Source organism: Solea solea, chromosome 21 (genome assembly GCF_958295425.1).
Source record: "Solea solea chromosome 21, fSolSol10.1, whole genome shotgun sequence".
Classification (NCBI taxonomy): Eukaryota; Metazoa; Chordata; class Actinopteri; order Pleuronectiformes; family Soleidae; genus Solea; species Solea solea.
Window position 1 is genome coordinate 14702546 of NC_081154.1, and position 19936 is coordinate 14722481.

Here is a 19936-nt window from a genome sequence, read left to right on the forward strand (position 1 = left end):
ATTAAGTTGGAATTCCATGTGTTTGTTACTCTTTAAATTTAAGCGAAGTTTTAAACTGAGATTTAGACACTATTCATAGACAATTTTGTTCAAAACAGCAATATTTCAACTTGATCACAACCAATTGATTACATTTTTGTGTTTCAGCATTTTTATTTGTTTCTTTTTTACTTGGAAAAACAGAATCAGTATGAATTTAAAATAATAAAACAATATTTTTTTTGTCAGTTTATTAACACACTGGTGCTTTCTTCTGTGTGGCCTCTCGGGGCGTTACGAATTGTTACGCGTGACCTTTTCCAACCAATCAGGATCTTGTAGTGACGTGTATCCATGGTCAGATAATGGTGTGACGGGTTGACGGCTGGCAGTAGCAGACTCCCGGTTAGACAAGAGGACGTGACTCCGCTGCCGTGTCATTTGTCACCAGGACACCACTCCCGTCTTTCGACAAGGCGTAACGTTCATTTATAAGGTAACTGTTTTTGTTCAGGTATTTTAACACAAGACGTAATGTTTGTAACTGTATAGCAGTTAGCTAGGCTCCGGCGGTTAGCTTGTCAGTTAGTGAGGAGTCCAGTTCAGCGAGTATGAGATGCTGCGAGGTTTCACAGATAAAGCTGAACACAGTATCATCTTGTTAGAGACAAAGATGTTTTATATATATCCTCCATTTTATCATACGTAGATCGTGGCCTTTAAAAGGCTTTACATTTAAATGTCAGTGATGTAGTTACCCCGCGGAGTTTTTGTTAATCAAGCTAACTCATTAACCTGACAATAGTTAGCAGCTCCTGCCTCACCGCGTGTCTCATTCTGTAGGTTTTGCTCATTGTCCCCGTGTAGGAAGTTGTGATTCACAGCTGGGTACTAGCACAGCTGAATTTACCGTAAAGCTGGTCTTCAGGAGTGGGTGTGGTAGTTGCCACAAGGGGGTTCATTCATTTTATTACTGGCCTGACGCAGACGATCATGGTCGAACTGAAGCACTTTCCTCTGGTTCTTGCTACTGCCCCCAAATTCTTCATCTCATGAAACCGTGGACTGTGACACATTTCACCATTCAAACATTGGACTTGACCCCGTGGTTTAGAGAAACAATGGGACGTCTACTCATCTGCTTAAAGACGTTTTTGGTGAAATAAAATAAAAATGGCTTGTGTTCCGGGAGCTGTAATAAACTCATGAGATACCATTGTTTTTACTGAGGCACATAAGATACGATTCATGTTATCAAGGCTCACTGCTTATCACTGTTTGGTTTATGGTGGAGAAAGTAGGTGCGATTCATAAAAGGTGATGCCATGCAACCTGCTGGTGTTCAGCATGTCTCTGAATTGGCACTGAACCAAGACAAGCATGACCTGCACTTTGACATACCTTTGCAAATAGCTATGGTGTGCAACCTGCAGAGTAACGATGAAGATGAAGGAGGCACATGTACATACTTATGAATGCCAGCTGCTGTAAAGTTAAAAAATAGGAAAGGAAACATGCACATTGAAATGTTTTTGCTCCTGTCAGCTTAGGTGACATTGGCAATGATGGGTTGGTTGAGCAGGTTGAACAACATTGTGTGATCACTGTGATGTCTTGAAATGGGAATATCAGGACCATTGATGCAGTGTGTCACATTTGTGTTGGCTCATCATCACCTCCTTTATGTCTGATAACTTTCACAGACATGTTGGATGTCATAGCATTTTTCACCCTGTTTTTTTGCATCACCGCTTGATTTTGTTAATAACTTTGGCTTAAATGTGAGTGACTTGTTTATGTTCTATAGTTAGAAGTTACGTGCGTTTTTTTTTATTGTTTAATCTGCCAATTATTGTTTCAGAGGCCATGTCTTCAGTGTTTGCTTTGCTCCACAAGAAATTCCTATCATTATGGATTATTATTATGAAACGGAACACTGTTCACTGGAACCAAATATGAATAAAATAATTGCTGATCCTAAAAAATGTTTGCCATTTAGCGTTGAGCAGTTTTTGCATCTTTGCTCTGCAGGGCAAATATCAACTGGCACTTAAAAAAATAATTTTAGGGTTTGAAATAGTTACATATATTAAAATATTATTCACTAGATACATTGAATACATGCAGGCATGTCTTAATTATACATAATTATAATATTATTATTTTGATGATTGATTAATCAGTTTTAATGTTTGTTATATCATTTATAAAACATCAAATTTGTAGCCTCTTAAATGTGAATGTTTTCTGGTTTCTTTGCTCCATATAACAAATAAATAATTTAAACTGAATCATTTTGGTTTGTGGACAACACAAGACATTTGAAAAACACTTTCTGACAAAGATTATTTGATTAATCGATAAAATAAGGGACAGATTAATCGAGTATGAAAATAATGGTTAGTTGCAGATCTAGTATTAACAGTCAGGTATTGGATATTGGGTTAAAAGAAATGGCTGCTTCTCTGGTCTTCATGAACTGACCTAGTACAGACTCATTTTAATGACCTCTAGCTTCTCTATTAACTTTCCTGCCAGTTAGTCTGCTAATTTAGCATCTTTAAATATTGATGGCATAATAAAGATTTTTTGGCTATTGATAATTCCACAATCAAAATACCTTGCTTTCTGGTTTGTTAAACAGTCTACTAAATATAGAAGTTTACAAAATCTCCAAGCCTCTATGCAGTTTATATTCAAAGTTTGACTTAACACCAACTTGTCTCTGTCTGTGGATTGTGAGATACTGTGGTGTTGTGAGGGTTATGAGGCCACATTGCCAAAATCTTCATAAATAGGGAAGTGTACATTTCAGCCTGAGAAAAATGTATTTAGTGGCTGGTTAATTTGTGCAATTCAACAAGTTTTTAAGAGTCTTAAATTTGACCTGCAATGTCTGGTTTGCTCTTGTTTGGCGAGTGAATTTTGTGGAGTTCAGTTAAATGTTTGCTCTCAATTAAAAGCCATGAGGTGGGGGGATCTGACAAGCTCAAATAGTGGTTGTTTGTTGATTCCACACTTAATCCTCTACTGAAGTGACATATGTGATGATCAGTTTTCAGTTTGTAAACATGAGTTTGTCACACAAACGCACACACATACAGTAAACCGAGTCACAAACGAACGAGCTGTGGATGTTCAGTGCAGCTGACTGTGTGTGGAACAATCACTGATCTGTTTTGTTTATTCAAGTAAAAATAGGTTTTGTTTTCTCGTCTTTATTTTACAATTCAACACTTTTTTTTTTACCCCTTGTGTGAAATCTCTAAAGACAGGATGTGTTCTAATGATAACAGTATCTAGCATCTAGTATCTTTTCAACCTGACGTTGGTTACTATTCATATACACTGTCACGATCTCCAAACACAAGACAATGAATGACAGCGCAACTACTGATTATATTCATAATCGATTAATCGAGTTTGTAAAATATCGATCAGACCAAACCTGGAATTGATGATTTCTCGTAAAATTGTTTTGTCCACAAACCAAAATTATTCAGTTTTAATTAATTCTTTGTTATATGGAGCAAAGAAACCAGAAAACATTCACATTGAAGAGTAAAAATGAGAGCCTGTTTCAATTATTGAAAAAACACTTTCATTAATTAATGGATTATCAAAAATAGATTATCAAAATAGTTGACAAATAATTTAGTAATTGATTAATAATTGAATAATTGTTGCAGCCCTAATCATGATCATTGTGAATCTTGGATTTTTAGGTTTGGACAGATTGTCCCTAGATGATTAATATGCACATTTCCCCTCGGCTAACAAAGGTATCACTTACATTTAAATAGTCAGTCAAGGGCTATGTGGGTGTTAGCAAATGCTTTTATAGTTTATCTCAGTTCGGCACTTTGTATGAAGAGATTTGTCACTGTTAAAATCTTATACCCAGATATTTATTGCTGGCAAGTAATCAGATATCTGAAAAAGGCTGCTGTTCTTAAGGGTAGTCGATCTTAATTTGTCTAACGTTACTGTGTGATTGTAATTATTTAAGTGAGGCACATTTAATCATGTTATGATATCCTAACTGTGGAGTTGCATTTGTCTCTTTTCCTCTCTCCCCCAAAAGTTACTGTGCTAACGAATGCTGAAATGTCAGCGAAAGCCATCTCAGAGCAGACGGGAAAAGAATTCTTGTACAAGTACATCTGCACCTCGGCCGCTGTTCAGAACCGCTTCTTCTATTCCAGAGTCACCACTGAGACTGACTGGAACCGCCTCACTCAGGAGCACCCATGGCTGCTGACAGAGGTAAGACTGCTGTACTGCTATTCAAGTTGACTTCAAAACTCGCGTCCTATCAGGGTAAATGGCTTTTGTGTACTTTGTGGTTTATCTGTCTTCCCCTTGCTCTTCCTGTAGCGGCTGGTGGTGAAACCAGATCAGCTGATCAAGCGGCGTGGGAAGCTAGGGCTTGTGGGCATCGACCTGGACCTGCAGGGAGTCAAGGAGTGGCTGAAAGACCGCTTCATGAAAGAGACCACTGTAAGCTGACTGTCATCTTTCTGTCTGTCTGTGAAATGATTTACTAAACTCTAAACACTATTATTTAAAAGTGAGCTCATAAGCATAAATGCAACCTGAGATCCTCTTCTTGTCAAGTGCTGCAAACTTATTTTAATAAGCACCATGTCAACTTTTAGTAGTAGAACTAGTGGTAGTAGTAGTAGTAGTGGCCCAGTGTATGTTGTGGCCACATGCTTATGTTTAGATCTGCCAGGTCAGAGGTGATTTGGATGGTGGAGGAGGGCAATCTATTCTGGTCAAACATATGTACAGATATTCTCTTACCCTTCAGTCAGACAGAACCACATGAGAGAGGAAACTTGCTTTTCTACTCGTACTCATTTGTTTTTCTTTTTTTCTTAAATATTTTGTCTTTAAGATGAGATTGTTACTGTCCTTGACACCACATTTGTGTTGTGTTCACCTATGCACGGAGTTATTTTCCAGTCTAAAGTATAACTAGGTTAAACTTACATGCTTGAGATTTGTGACATTGAGTGTTTGTCTTGAATAGGTGGGCAAGGCAAAGGGTGTGCTGAAGAATTTCCTCATTGAGCCATTTGTTCCACACACACAGGTAATGTATTCCATTTTTCCAATGGCCTTTTCCTCCATATGCCCCACAGCAACAAAGAAAATGAACTCTCGGTCCATTCAGCAGGGCAATAAAACCACTCATTGAGAATTTGTTTAGGGTGGTAAATTACTTTATATCTTTGAAGCAGACACACCGGGGGTAAATTATGCTGCTGTGTTGTGTATCAGTGGAAAAGTTCAAATTTCATGTTAAGAAAACCTAGATGTTCAACCTAGAGTTCTACAACTCATAAATCAGTAATAACACACTCTGCTGTTTGCAAACTAAATCTATGGAAACATCTTTGAGTGTTTTTTTGTTTTGTTTTTTTGTCTGCAGGAGGAGGAGTTCTATGTGTGCATCTACGCCACACGTGAGGGCGATCATGTGCTTTTCCACCATGAGGGAGGAGTGGAGGTGGGCGATGTGGATGCCAAGGCCCAGAGGCTGATGGTTGCAGTAAATGAAAAGCTGACTGAGGACCAAGTCAAAGAGCATCTCCTCACAAATGTTTCTGAAGATAAGAAAGGGTATGGCTGCAAATGTTGTTCTTTTTTTTTTCATATAAACATAGGCATCTATAGCACTAAAACTAGGGTGGCACGATAACACTTTTGTTCTTTGTCCGATACCATAAACTCGAGTATCTGGTGATACAGTTGGTACCACCACCAACTGTCATGGGGGAAACTGTTTATGGTAGATGTTGCCAGTTGAATAGGCACTTTTTTCTTTCTTTTTTTGTATTTCTTGTATCTGTTACTGTTGTGTGGCCTTGCATTTTGTTCCCTCCCTTTTCTAAACAGCATCAGAGAACATAGTGTTCTCTCTTTTATACTGTCTGATTTAACTATGTGGGACTAGTTTAACCTTCGAGGGAAAGTACACCACTGAGAACTCTGTTTTGCTATAATATTTTAATTTGAGATTTAAGATTTGACTTTGTCCTCCCTTTTTCTCTTGTTTTTCTCCCTAAAGAGTCCTGTCTAATTTTATTGTGGGCCTCTTCAACTTGTATGAAGACCTCTACTTCACCTACCTCGAGATCAACCCTCTTGGTAATTTTTTTATGTCTTTACAGTGAAATGTATTTAACTCAGTTTCTAGAAACAAGATCCAATATTAACTTTTAGAATAATTTTTCTTTTGTAATAGCAACTTGTGCTCATACTCAATATTTATAATTAGAATTGGTTATTTTTGCACACACACACACAAATTAGTGATAGTGAATTTGACCTCTGCATGTAACCCATCATTATCACACACCAGTACTGAACACACACAAGCCAGGCGCAGTAGAAGATTGAATGCCTTGCTCAGGGGCACCCCAGCTCTTGGCCTATCCTGAGATTGAACTAGCAGCCTCCCAGTTATGAGCCCCATTTCTTTACTACTTGTTTTAGAAAATCTCAAACTAATGATGGCTCTGTTTTTTTGTTTTTTTTGTTTTTTTATTTCTTCTATCTACCAGTTGTTACTGAAGGTGGAGTGTACGTACTTGACATGGCTGCTAAGATCGATGCCACAGCGGATTACATCTGCAAGGCTAAATGGGGGGATGTGGAGTTTCCACCACCTTTTGGTAGAGAGGCGTATCCAGAGGTGAGACCTGAACCGCAATGCATTCTGGATTGTTTCTATTAAGACAAATTATCTTATGATGTTCTCATTTGCAGTATATTCATAGACGATACATGGTTACAGTTTTGTACAGCAGAAGCTTTTCATATATATATTTTTTTATCTGTATTAGTCAAAATCTGCCACAGATTTTTCTTTTCTATAGTTTCATCTCTGACACACTTATGTACACACTCAGGTACACACTTATCAGAATTGTTGCTTTACAAACAAATAGGACCTTCCTCAGATCTTCCCACTGTCTGACAGACATCCTAAAGTCGGTTCAGAATTAGTGAAGTGACTAGGTTTAGGTTCCTGATCAAGAAAACCTGCTTCTGTTACAGTGTTGGCTGTACCCTGGCATTTTTTTGTTTTTATGGAAATGACTAAGCACCAGCTTATCACTAGATGCTGACTCAACCCATTTCCTTCTGCAATTGTTTTTCTTTTCTGATTAGATTTGCACCACCCTTAATGCACACAAAGAGATGATTTGTAGATGATTAAATGTTTGTCGTCGATGTACAAAGGCCTGTAGACTTCACAGATTAATTTTGTTTAAGAACTGCATACGTCTCAAGTCATTTAAATTTTAAATAATTCCAGAGCTATATCAGATTTTATCATATCCTTACTTAAAATGCAATGGTAGCAAACATTTACTGATAATCATCAATAAAATTAAAACATAAATGCATTTATGCCTGACATTGTGCATCATTCACCAGACAGTATATGTTTCCCTGTTATGATATCCATGGTAGCAAACTACCCCTTGGGGAGTAATAAAGTGAATCCTATTTGTCTTACAGGAGGCATACATTGCAGATCTGGACGCAAAGAGTGGTGCCAGTTTAAAGTTGACATTGCTAAACCCTCGTGGCCGAATCTGGACCATGGTGGCTGGAGGAGGGGCTTCAGTTGTCTACAGGTAGGTTCCATGTTTGATTTCTCAGCAAACGGGAACCAACCACTTGCTTTGCTTCATGCCTTAGACCTAATATTTGCCTTCAGTACATGACTGTTTTTATATTTGGTTTGGAGCACTGACGAATAAGCAAATGTTCAGTCGTCACACTGCGATCAGGAAATACTTGACTGTCCATCTTCTGTCTTGCTCAGTGACACCATCTGTGACCTGGGCGGAGTGGATGAGCTGGCAAACTATGGAGAATATTCCGGTGCTCCCAGTGAGCAGCAGACGTACGACTACGCAAAAACCATCCTATCTCTCATGACACGTGAAAAACACCCTGAAGGTGAGTGCAGCCACATCACTTCAGTGCATATTTCTCCCACTCCAAAAAAAAACATAGGCCAAAGGTTAAATGCTGGAAAGAGGAATTTACCTTCAGTCTTGACTGCTTTGAAAGACTTGGACATGTTTTTGCATTTTAAAGTGTTTTTTTAAATGTTCTCTAATGTGGCCTTTGTTTTTCCTTCAGTGTGTCTCAAGGTTAATATTCTCGATGCATATGTTGCCAGCAATAAATAGACTTCACGGCTGTCACTTTAACTTTGTCATTGGGTGTCACATTTCACTCATGGCGGTATCACCCCCCCATTTCTTCGTCCTGCAGGGAAAGTGCTGATCATCGGAGGAAGTATTGCCAACTTCACCAATGTAGCAGCCACATTCAAGGTGAAAAGCATTCATGTGTTTATCTCAAACACCGTGAAGATTAAAATATCAACACTGTCACATTTCCACGTAGTACAAGTTTGTGAGGAAGTGAAAAGCCACCTCCTAATCTGAAAGCATTTACTTTGTTTCCAAACCTAAGAAAGAAGACACTGTCTGTATTTCTAACATGTCAGTAGAGGCTAATCAAATTGTTAAATTAGGTTAATTACGTATACCCACAGTGGCTTACCATATGTCATTGAGCAACACACACAAGAATGTAGTTTATTTTTCAACAGTCTGCAGTGTGTTCCACATAGCTGACCTGCCTGTGTTCCCCCCCAGGGCATTGTCAGGGCCATCAAAGACTACCAGGGTCCTCTGAAGGAACACGAGGTCACCATCTTTGTACGACGTGGTGGACCGAACTACCAGGAGGGCCTAAGGGTGATGGGGGAAGTTGGTGAGTGAGATGAAGCAGATGGGTATCAAGAAAAAACTCAAATTTTAATATTTGGATTCATACAATGGAAATAGTTGTGCATTAAGCAATTTTTAGAAACTCTTGAAACTGTAACTATTATTTATTTTGTTAAATGTTGCAGGATGTAATTGATTCATTTATGTTTTTCAAAGTGTGCACAAGTGGAGAATACGCGTGCATGTTTTCACTTGAAACCTCTGTAGTGGTGTTTTAATAAAGTTTGACTGTTTTCCTCTGAAGGTAAGACCACGGGCATTCCTATCCACGTGTTTGGTACTGAAACCCATATGACGGCCATTGTCGGTATGGCCCTGGGCCACCGACCAATCCCTAACCAGCCCCCAATGGACGCACATACTGCCAACTTCCTCCTTAATGCCAGCAGTAGTGCAAAGGTTTGTATTTTTCCCATTAACTTACACTTCCATTAACTTTGATTGGATCTCAAATGCATCCTCACCCCGATCTGTGAAACATCCTCTGACCCACTTCTGGTTCAAATTGTCAGTGTTTACCATGGAGTGATTTACTTGTGACCACGGCCATTGTCAATACTGGCCACATCTTCTTTTTGTTCCTGCTATTTAAAAATAGTAATATCAAATTTCATTGTTATTAAATATCCTTCTGGAAAATGTTACTTTCTTATCTGCACCAGACTCCAGCTTCCACAAGGACAGCTTCCTTCTCTGAACCCAGGTCACCCACTGACGCAACTCCAGCAAAAAAGTGTAAAGCAGGTCTTCCAGCAGGTAACCAAAGCTTATATACTCACAGCTCCTTTTATCTTGTCAACAACACTTCACGTACTCATACACTTATGCCTTTTAATTTTTCTCACTCTCACTACCTTTTATTTCTCCCTCCCTGATGCTGTCACTGCTGCATTTTCTTTTGACTTCTCCCCTTCCGTTACATCCTCTCCTTTTTTCTTTTAATTTGCTGCACACACTATCCTCACCCTCTGTCTTTTTCATGCTTGTTTTTCTAAGACTATCTTCATACTATACTGTGGCCTCTGAAGAATGTGGTCACAGCAGATTGGAAAGGTAAGTGATAGGTTTGCCCTGCACTGTGTTCACCTGCACCCCCCCAAACACACTGCATTGTTTTGCTTGTTTTTCCCTTTTACCTCTCACATTCTTAATCTTCACAGAATGGAGTGTGCTTGTGTGTTACACTTACATGTACAGCTGTGTGACGTGACCAAATTCTTGTATGCATACAGGTTGTTTCATATTCTGACACATCTCACTATTCTTGCCTTTTTCTGTTCCATGTAAATTAAGGATATGTATTTGCAGATGTGAGATGGCAGCAGCAGCTGTTTTCTCCATCTTCATGATTCTGTCTATGTGTTGCCTCTTGCAATTTGAGTGTTTTTTTATCTTTGTTTATTTTTATATCTCTCGGCTATGTATGTGGCTCTCTCGGTGGAGGTTAATACACACCTCGGCTCCAAAAAAAGATGCTAGAATATTATAGCTGATTATGGTACACATTTAAATGCGACTTTGACAGTTGCTGATCTATACCTCTTGCTGCTTTGTACGGCAGCAAATCAAATGCTCTTTAGCCGCTCAGCTTTGCATGTTCCTTCCTCTACCAGGCTTTTTGTTTCAGAGAAGAGAAGGACGTAGTTGCCACAATGCATTGACGTGTGTTCAATGAAAAGAATAAGGTTCAGATGAACTCCTTTTCTCTTTTTGTGCTCATTTCATATCTTGTGTTTCCATCCCATGGGGGTCACAAAAGCACAAGCTTCTTCAGCCTGCAGTGGAGGTATGGAAGGGTGTGAAAACCTGTCCTCCTGTCCTCTCGGTCCTCTCTCCGCTTCCCTCTGCCTTCCCATTGTTGTCCACTCTGTGAGATGTTTTGGCAGTCTGTCTTTTTCACATATTTATGATGCTGTATTTAAAGCGCGCTGCTTTTATATCACAGAATTTAAATTTAATCAAACTCAGTACGTTTACATGAGATTAGAAAGAAATAAACAAGTAATTGTGTTGACTTTAAACACTCAAAGTCAGACTATGACATACCCAGATAATGTAATTGGAAGTCAAACTACTCCTGAATGTCTTCAGTCAGTCCAGAGTCAGACTCGAGCAGGACTGGGTGCTCTTTCACCCTGGCTTTAAAACTGGACATAATGGAGGAAGCCGCCGGCATACAGAAGAATAAGACAACAGCCACAAAAAACATCATGAAATTCAGTCTGGTACATTTCTTTGAGTGTGGAGGAGACTGATTTGAAAGACTTAAAAGTTCATGGATGGTAGGAAGACTCAAGATGGCACTCAAAATGCTAACCACTAGCTTCCAGCTAAACCAGAAACGGAGGCAGACACAGTGCAGGACAGCAGTCCAATTCTAGTCGAGCTACAATCATAGCTTGACTTAATTGTGCATGGAAACGTACTGACTGATGCGTAGAGTTTTCTTAATTTTGTTCGATTAACTTGGGAAATGCTCTAAAATCTTACCAGGGCAATGTAACATGGAATTATACTTAAAGACAAAACGATGAGTTTTTCACGGTTTGTACAAATTGATTATTTCAAATCGCAATATGTGATTTCACTAGCTTCTTCCTGAAACATGACTCTTTCTTGGTTGAGGTTCACTCTGTTTAGAGTGCAGTGAACAGTGAATGATCAGATATTAAAACAGGGAAGTCTATAACAAATGTGTGAAAACATGGTGACAAACAACAACGTGCTTCAAGCCACGTTCTGACAATCTGCTTTCAAAATAGAGCAATTGAATTTAGAAGAGATTGAATAGAAGTAGTTTTACTATGCCTGACCTCAGTGGACAATACATCCAATTGTAACCCTTCACATATGAGTTCATATTACTACCAGGTAGCTGCAGTATTGGCCCTGAAGATTTTGAAATGTATGACTTCTACATTAAGTAAGGCTGTGTCACTGTCAGTGTTATGTCTTCCGGATAGATTTACATGGTGTTCCAGATGGATAATGCAGGTATTTTCTTCTAACTTACAGAAGAAAATCTTTGCACAGTTTATTCCTAAAGAACTGAAGTAAATCCATTATTGGAATTAAATATTGAAAAAAATATCTATTTTATGAGAAAAAAATAGTAGTTGTACTTTGCATGCAAGAATACAAAGTTTGTCCCCTCAGTTTCCTTAATACAAATTCAAAAAACATTATGAAGCTCCAAAAGAAGGATTTTATTTTTTAACAGTGTGACCTAGAGGGGGTGGACAAAATAGTGCACCAAGTAACTTGATTGCACGTTTTTTAAATGGCTAATTAGCAGCATATGTTTGTTCACATGACAAAACATTTATACTCCGATTTATAATGCCCATATCAAATAAACCCATGGTATTTTAAGCAGGGATTATGACAATCTACAGTACATCCGTTATAGCAGTGTTTTGTCTTTAATCATAAAGGGTTATTTTCTCTACCTCCTGTCTCTCTCATCATAACGAGCTTATTCTGTACTCTGCTTGTTACCATCCCCATTCCTGGTGTTTTCCTGAGCCAGACCTCCTCCTCCTCTAGATAGTGAATTTTATTTTTTCCTTGCTCCCCTCTGACTTTAATATCTCTTTCTTTCTGCCTTCTTCTTTCAGCCAAAGCCACTACACTCTTCAGAAAAAACACCAAGTCCATTGTGTGGGGGATGCAGACGCGCGCCGTGCAGGGCATGCTGGACTTTGACTACGTGTGCTCCCGGGAAGAACCTTCTGTGGCAGCTATGGTCTATCCCTTTACGTAGGTTCCTCAAAGCTCCAGCTCTGATGTGGGAAATTTAAAAGGGTTGATACTCAATGTTGTTTCTATTGAAAACCGTTTCTATTCATTCAGACGTATGGTTTGACCTGTTGGTGTATGTTTTCCACAAACACATACTGACAAGGTTTCTACTATGTGTGAAATGACTGTTGGTTAAACATATTTTCCTTCAAAGTTGCAGTTGTTGCCAAGAATTTTTAAGTTTTTACAAATATCCTGTTTTAATATACTATTTTCTTGATTAAATGTGCTGTGTTTTTTCCACAGATTTCGGTTGTAGTTGGTTCAACTTTGATATTTTAAGTAGAAAACGAGTACTAAAGATCTAAGGGCATGGAAATAATTGTACTATCTTACTTGCAAACAATAAATATACAGTTGAAGCAGTTGGTTACATTGGTGAAAACCCAAATCAATATTGTTCTATAGGTTAGTAAAATGCTTTTGTGAAGTTCTCCTGAAATAACACTTGGCTCTATTGTTTTTTGTTCCTGTTGTGTCCAGTGGAGATCACAAGCAGAAGTTCTATTGGGGCCACAAAGAAATCCTGCTGCCAGTCTACAAGAGCATGGCTGATGCCACAAAGAAGCACCCGGAGGTGGACGTCATGATCAGTTTTGCGTCGCTGCGCTCAGCCTTCGACAGCACAGTGGAGGCCATGCAGTACCCACAGGTAGAAGGTCATTCTGTATGTCCTGTAGAAAACATGCAAGTCAGACAAAGTTTAATTTCTTCAATTAAATTGTGCTTCCAGATTCACACCATTGCCATTATAGCCGAGGGCATCCCTGAAGCACAGACAAGGAAGTTGATCAAGATGGCGGACGAGAAAGGTGTCACAATCATTGGTCCTGCCACGGTATGCAGCTGCATCACACACAGACAATCACAGTACTCATTCATTCACCCTAATTTAGTCGTCATCACCAGGTCTCTAGTGTTTCCTCAAACATTGTTTACATGTGTTGCGACAGAATCAGCAATTACGTTTTTTTTTAAAACACAACGCATCGTTTCATACGTTGTGTTTTTCATTTCCCTGCCCAGCCATTCATTTTGTTTATTGTGTGTTTGTATGCTGCTTTATATTCATATAACCTCCAGGAAACCGTCAGGGTTTTCCCTGTTTATCTAACCAGGCTTTTAATGGTTGTGTTTGTTTATGTGTACACACACTGTATGTACATAGCACAAAGCAGTTGAAGACAAACGTTTACCTACACCGTATTCTTGTTTTCTTGTTTATTCTTGTTCACAACCATTTACATACGTGTGAATGTATATGGGAAATGACAGAAAGGCAGCCCTTAAAATTGTGGCGCATTGGAAAAATTTGGTGTGCACCTAAACGAAAAGGTTAGGTGCAATCAATGCATCAAAGTTGGTACAATCACAAGTCACTAATGGATTTGATACCCATTATGTGTGTGTCCCAGGTCGGTGGCATCAAGCCAGGCTGTTTTAAAATTGGAAACACCGGTGGTATGCTGGATAACATCCTGGCTTCCAAACTGTACCGTCCAGGCAGCGTGGCCTATGTGTCACGCTCTGGAGGCATGTCCAACGAGCTGAACAACATCATCTCCCGCACCACAGACGGCGTCTATGAAGGTGTCGCCATTGGAGGAGACAGGTATAAGAAAGGAACTTGTTGAAAATGTTAAGATTTTATCTTTGCTTCTCACAAATGTTTTGTTTATTGAAGAACTTTCTCATGGGAGTACTACTAATTTTATTCTTTGCGCAGATATCCAGGCTCGACCTTCATGGATCACGTTCTTCGTTACCAGGACACTCCAGGCATTCAGATGATAGTGGTGCTGGGAGAGGTAAGATCACTGTTCATCACTGTTTTAGCTTTAATACGTGGCTGTCCAAACATTTTTCATAGAGGGCCAATGATCCATTCAGACATTATTTTTAACAGTAAAAGTTACATTCAAAGGCACTATTTTATATGATTTTTAAATGGCAACGTCAGCAGAAGTGATCAAATGAAATAAAAATAAATAACAATTCTGCCTTTCTTTCAAATCTGAAGTCAGACAACATAGTAACAAAGTAATATCTACAGGTATATAATAATATATAATATTTGTAACAATTTTGCTGTTGGTGAATGCATATATCCATCTGTCACGGCTATGATGCAAACCCTGATATCGCGGCTCCTTACTGGCATGTAGTGGACTTGTCTGGGCCAATTTTCTGTCCCAGTCCGTCCCTGGCCATAAATAAAACATTATTAAACTAAAAGCTGTAGGCTGTATAAAATCTCAGGGCTGGACTTTAGACATTCCTGCTTTAATGTATTAAACTTGGTGGATTTATGTGTAATTAATTAAAATTGTGTTTTGGTAAAAGATGTTTCTCTTTTTTTAATCTCTCTTTTAATCTGACCATCTAGATTGGAGGCACAGAGGAGTACAAAATCTGCCAAGGCATCCAAGAGGGCAGGATAACCAAGCCTGTAGTGTGCTGGTGTATTGGAACCTGTGCCACCATGTTTACTTCAGAGGTTTGTTATGAAGAGAAAAATGCTTTGAACTCAAAATCCCTGACCCCTCACCGTTACAATATTATACAGAGTGTGACTCTTGTCATCTTCAGGTTCAGTTCGGCCATGCAGGGGCCTGCGCCAACCAGGCTTCAGAAACAGCGATGGCCAAGAACCAGGCTCTGAGGGACGCCGGGGCTTATGTTCCCAAGAGCTTTGACGAGCTGGGAGATGTCATCAGGTTAAATGATTTTCACTTAATCATGTTTGTCGCTGATTTTGTTTTCGGAATGTTTCACTCATAACACATTTGCATATACATATTGAAACAGGACTGTTTATGATGAGCTGGTGGCCGATGGTACCATCGTTCCTGCCCAGGAGGTTCCTCCTCCAACTGTACCTATGGATTATTCTTGGGCTAGGGTAAGAAAAGATTTAGGGTCCATTCTCATTTATTATTTCAAAGATTGTTTGACATACACATATATCAATACAGTCTATAGATAAAGATACAGTATGTGAGTGAGTATAGTATTTTGGCCTAAATAAAGAAATGTTTATGATGTGGAGTCCTTCAGTTTAAGTGTTGTGACTGTGGTATTTTTTAAGCTAAACATTTATAGTCAAAATATAAACTTGTTGGTGCTCTCTTGTGGACAAAACATGTAATGACACTGCTTCTCTTTTTTTTCTTTTTTTTGGCACTGCAGTTTAACCTACTTTATGGATTTCAATACACTTGGATACCAATCTTTGCTTCACACCACACTGTGTCCACTTACCAGTGTTTAACTCCATCTCTTTGTCACTGTTGGATTTCCTCCAGGAGTTGGGACTGATCCGTAAACCAGCGTCGTTCATGACCAGCATCTGTGACGAACGAGGCCAGGAGCTCATCTATGCCGGCATGTCCATCACCGAAGTCTTTAAAGAGGAGATGGGCATTGGAGGCGTGCTGGGTTTGCTCTGGTTCCAGCGCAGGTGAGTCTGTTAGTGAGAGATACTGCTGTGGATCACTTGCTGTGAGGATAAACAATTGCTCATATATCTTATTATAAATGTATTTCTTACTGTTAATATTAATATAGTGGTTATTTTGTTTAGGTTGCCCCGCTACGCCTGCCAGTTCATTGAAATGTGTCTGATGGTGACGGCAGACCACGGGCCCGCTGTCTCTGGTGCACACAACACCATTGTCTGTGCTCGTGCAGGCAAAGACCTGGTGTCAAGCCTCACCTCTGGCCTGCTCACTATCGTTAGTATTAATGACTCACACACAAGCACAATTAACACTGTCTGCATCGAGAGAAAAACACACACATCCAAAACACTTTTGAGAAGAAACTGTCCCGTACCCTTTTGTTTTTCTACTTGCAATTTTATATGTGGTCCAGGACAAAATGTTGATGGATGATCTCATTTCTTTCTCTTCTTTCTGGACTGAAACATGATTTCTTCATAAATTGCAGGGTGACCGTTTCGGAGGTGCTCTGGATGCAGCTGCAAAGCAGTTCAGTAAGGCCTTCGACAGCGGCATGCTGCCCATGGAATTTGTCAACAAGATGAAGAAGGACGGGAAGCTGATCATGGGCATCGGCCACAGGGTCAAATCGGTACGCAAGGACTCCACTTCTCTCATTCCCCACAAGTTACAATTATCATGTGGCCTTTTTTAAATGAAAGCAGGAAGTTGATAAGATTATCTCTTGTGAGTCACTGAGTTAACTCATTTATTCACGCCCGTGTAAACAGGATATTTTGTCTTATGTTTACAGATCAACAACCCAGACATGCGGGTGCAGATCCTGAAGGACTTTGTGAAGCAACATTTCCCTTCCAGCCAACTACTCGACTACGCCCTGGATGTCGAGAAAATCACCACTTCTAAGGTATTTATCAGAATTAGCTATGGTTTAGGTATTTATGGTTTAGGTATTTACATCTTTGATGAACATGCAGAATCTTTTCTCCTGTATTGACAATATTTTACTGAAATGTATTTTTCAGAAACCCAACCTAATCCTCAACGTAGACGGTTTTATTGGTGTTGCCTTTGTGGACCTGCTCAGAACGTGTGGCGGCTTCACACGGTAAGAATATCGGCTTTGAGGAGATGCATTTTATCATCTGTGCATATTATAGAGTGGTTACTAAACAGAAAAAAAACACCTACACCAATACATATTAATTTGTTACTGACTTGAGCTTTTCATTCAATATTAAGATTAAAAAGGGAGTCAGCTCATTTTTAGTAGATTATTTTGCAAATAAAACAGTCTCTGATGCAATGCATAAAAACGTCACCACTCATTTAACAGTGCTACATTTAGCCTTTATTTTACAGGAAGTAGCAATGTGATTCAAATCTGTTTGTTTAGTTTAAAAGAAATTTAGTTTAATTAAACTGTCCCACAGACACTGTAAGTATAAATAATATTGCTAGAATAGATTAGTAGTTACTAAGTAGGTATTATAAGTGTTAATCTTGTATACATTAAAGTGCATGATCTGTTGCTCTGTGCACTGTTGGCAAACTGACCAGTATTGTTTTTTTTCCCCACATGAATGTTGAACTGATTCCAGAGATGAGGCTGACGAGTTTGTGGAGATCGGTGCACTAAATGGCATCTTTGTCCTCGGCCGGAGTATGGGCTTCATCGGTGAGTCTAATTCAGTGTGACTATGTGACACCAACTATGTGCAAAATGTAGTTAAGTTATCTAAATTGTGTCCCATCTTGCATCAATAGGCCATTACCTGGACCAGAAGCGGCTGAAACAGGGACTGTACCGTCACCCCTGGGACGATATCTCCTATGTGCTTCCTGAACACATGTCCATGTAAACAAAAACCACGTCCCAGACTGGGACACCCTCGTTTCACTCCACATACATTTACTCTCTGGTTATGACAATAGCTGTCTCTTGGGAAACAAAGGGCAGGATGACTCTGGAAAGTAGAAGTATCATCTGGTTTAGGGATCTGGGTAAAGTTTTTTTCGATCTAGTTTTTACGGAGACAAAGGGGAGTATATTTTTAGATTTAGTTTTTGACAAATAATTTAAAAAGTCTGAGATGTAACTTATTCAGTTTTGAAGAAAGAGCCAAACCAATGCAAACTCACCCGGTACTTCAAAGGTGCAAAATCCAAAACTGAGCGCCAGCATGTCGGACCACAACAAGTATACTATCGTGATTGTGCACACATAGTACATGCATGTGTCGGCCATGTTGTCAGGAAAACGGACACCTAACACTTGTGACCTGTAAGGGAGGAGGGCTCGACTGAGCAGCTCTTCTAGTGCTGTGTTTAAGTGTAACACGCACACTCGAAATTGTGTAAACAACATCTCCATCTGAGTTTTTAGATAACTTTGAACTTAATGCACATCATTAATATGATGGGAACATTAAAGCTAAGAAAACATCGGTACTGACTACATGTTTACGTAAATGATATTTGTTTCCTGACATCGCGTGAGGCCAAATGCTGCAAATTGCACCTTTTTTATTAAAAAAAAATTATTAATAATAATAATAATAATAATAATAATGAAGGCTTGTGTTACATAGTTGGCTTAAAGCACATTTAAAATCTGACTCCTGATTTTTATGGGGTCTGATGAAAATGCAGGAGCAGCTGCTGCTGGGAAATGTGTTCACCAATACACTCGTATTGTCTTCTTTGTTCTGTTTGCAAACAATATTTCTGATTTATTTGAACATGCATCTGCCTGTTCCAGTCCACAACAAAGTGTGCTTAAGTATACTTCCTTCAGTCTTGCACCTTAGTTTTAACACTAGTAAATGTAGACCTACTGTGGGTTTTCTAATTTATTTCTGACTTTCACTCCTATTAAGAAAGATATAGATAATATTAAACCAAATTGGTAGATATAAACCAGTAGTAGCTATGACAGGGTGTATCTAGATCTAACATTTTGAGAATGAGGCATTAACAGATTAAGCAAAGACACATACCCAGGATCTAAAGCCTCACTTCCGTTAAGCAGTACAGTGCAATTTGTCATGATAACCCTGCGCTGGTTTGCGTTTCCACTACAGGTTAAAGTTGTACAGACTGCAGTGTGTTTAGCTCCATCCCTAAGGAGCCGGACCGCTGTGCTTGATACCCCAACATTAGTGTGCCAAACACTGGGTCACTTGTCTTGGTGCTCAACTTAATGTTTGACAGTGAAAACACAAATAATTGAGTAACACTGAAGTGAACCGGACTGTGCCACTTTGTGGAAACAGGGATTTATCAGTAACATTGACTTTCTGTTTACAACCCCTGTTGTAGACAAGTAATTGAAATTCATCTACTACTGTAAATTTGATGCAGTTTATTTTACACTACTCAAATTAATTTACTTGTGCTGCAGTTCAGAATATCTATTAGGAAATGGGAGAATGTCGAAGCAGGACAGAGGAAACGCTTCATGAATGAGCCCTATGAGTCTTGGAAGCATCTATAGTGAGGGACCATGAAAGCACTTCACTTTATTCTGGGATGTTATTCTTGTAAAATGGGAGAGATGTTGACTCGGAAAAATAATCGTTCACTAAAAAAAAAAAAAACTTGACACCAACTCAAAGACCTTTGTAACTACCCGCTCTGCAGCCTGTTGTGTTTGGTCCTTGTTTTGCTGTTTTTATTTAACTATGAAAGAAATGTTTGTTTTTGTACTATGCTGTCATATAGTATAATAATAATAATAAAGGGCGTATTGTTTTACTTTTCATGTTAGCTGTGTCCGTTAATTCTGTGCTAGAGCGAGCTGACGCAGAGTAGAACAATGATTTCAATGACCCTACTTAAATAATTACAAATGGCTTTGTGATATCA

At 39.1% G+C, this 19936-nt stretch overlaps 1 protein-coding gene across 2 annotated transcripts; it reads left to right on the forward strand.

Annotated features, from left to right (window-relative positions):
* The first annotated feature begins 336 nt into the window (after nt 1-336).
* aclyb (ATP citrate lyase b) lies at nt 337-19830 on the forward strand. 2 transcript variants are annotated; one of them, XM_058620690.1, is made up of 29 exons: nt 337-475; nt 4064-4245; nt 4357-4479; nt 5015-5077; nt 5417-5607; nt 6056-6135; nt 6552-6682; nt 7516-7634; nt 7826-7962; nt 8284-8345; nt 8673-8790; nt 9052-9206; nt 9470-9563; nt 9804-9860; nt 12425-12566; nt 13092-13260; nt 13342-13446; nt 14024-14220; nt 14335-14416; nt 14995-15105; nt 15198-15325; nt 15417-15510; nt 15914-16068; nt 16192-16342; nt 16557-16700; nt 16863-16976; nt 17095-17177; nt 17671-17747; nt 17837-19830. In XM_058620690.1, exons 2-29 carry the CDS (start codon nt 4087-4089, stop codon nt 17929-17931), a joined length of 3336 nt encoding a protein of 1111 aa, XP_058476673.1. In that variant the 5' UTR covers nt 337-475; nt 4064-4086; the 3' UTR covers nt 17932-19830. The 2 variants fall into 2 exon arrangements, with proteins under 2 accessions (XP_058476673.1, XP_058476674.1); XM_058620691.1 differs by lacking the exon at nt 9804-9860.
* Nucleotides 19831-19936: the final 106 nt, after the last annotated feature.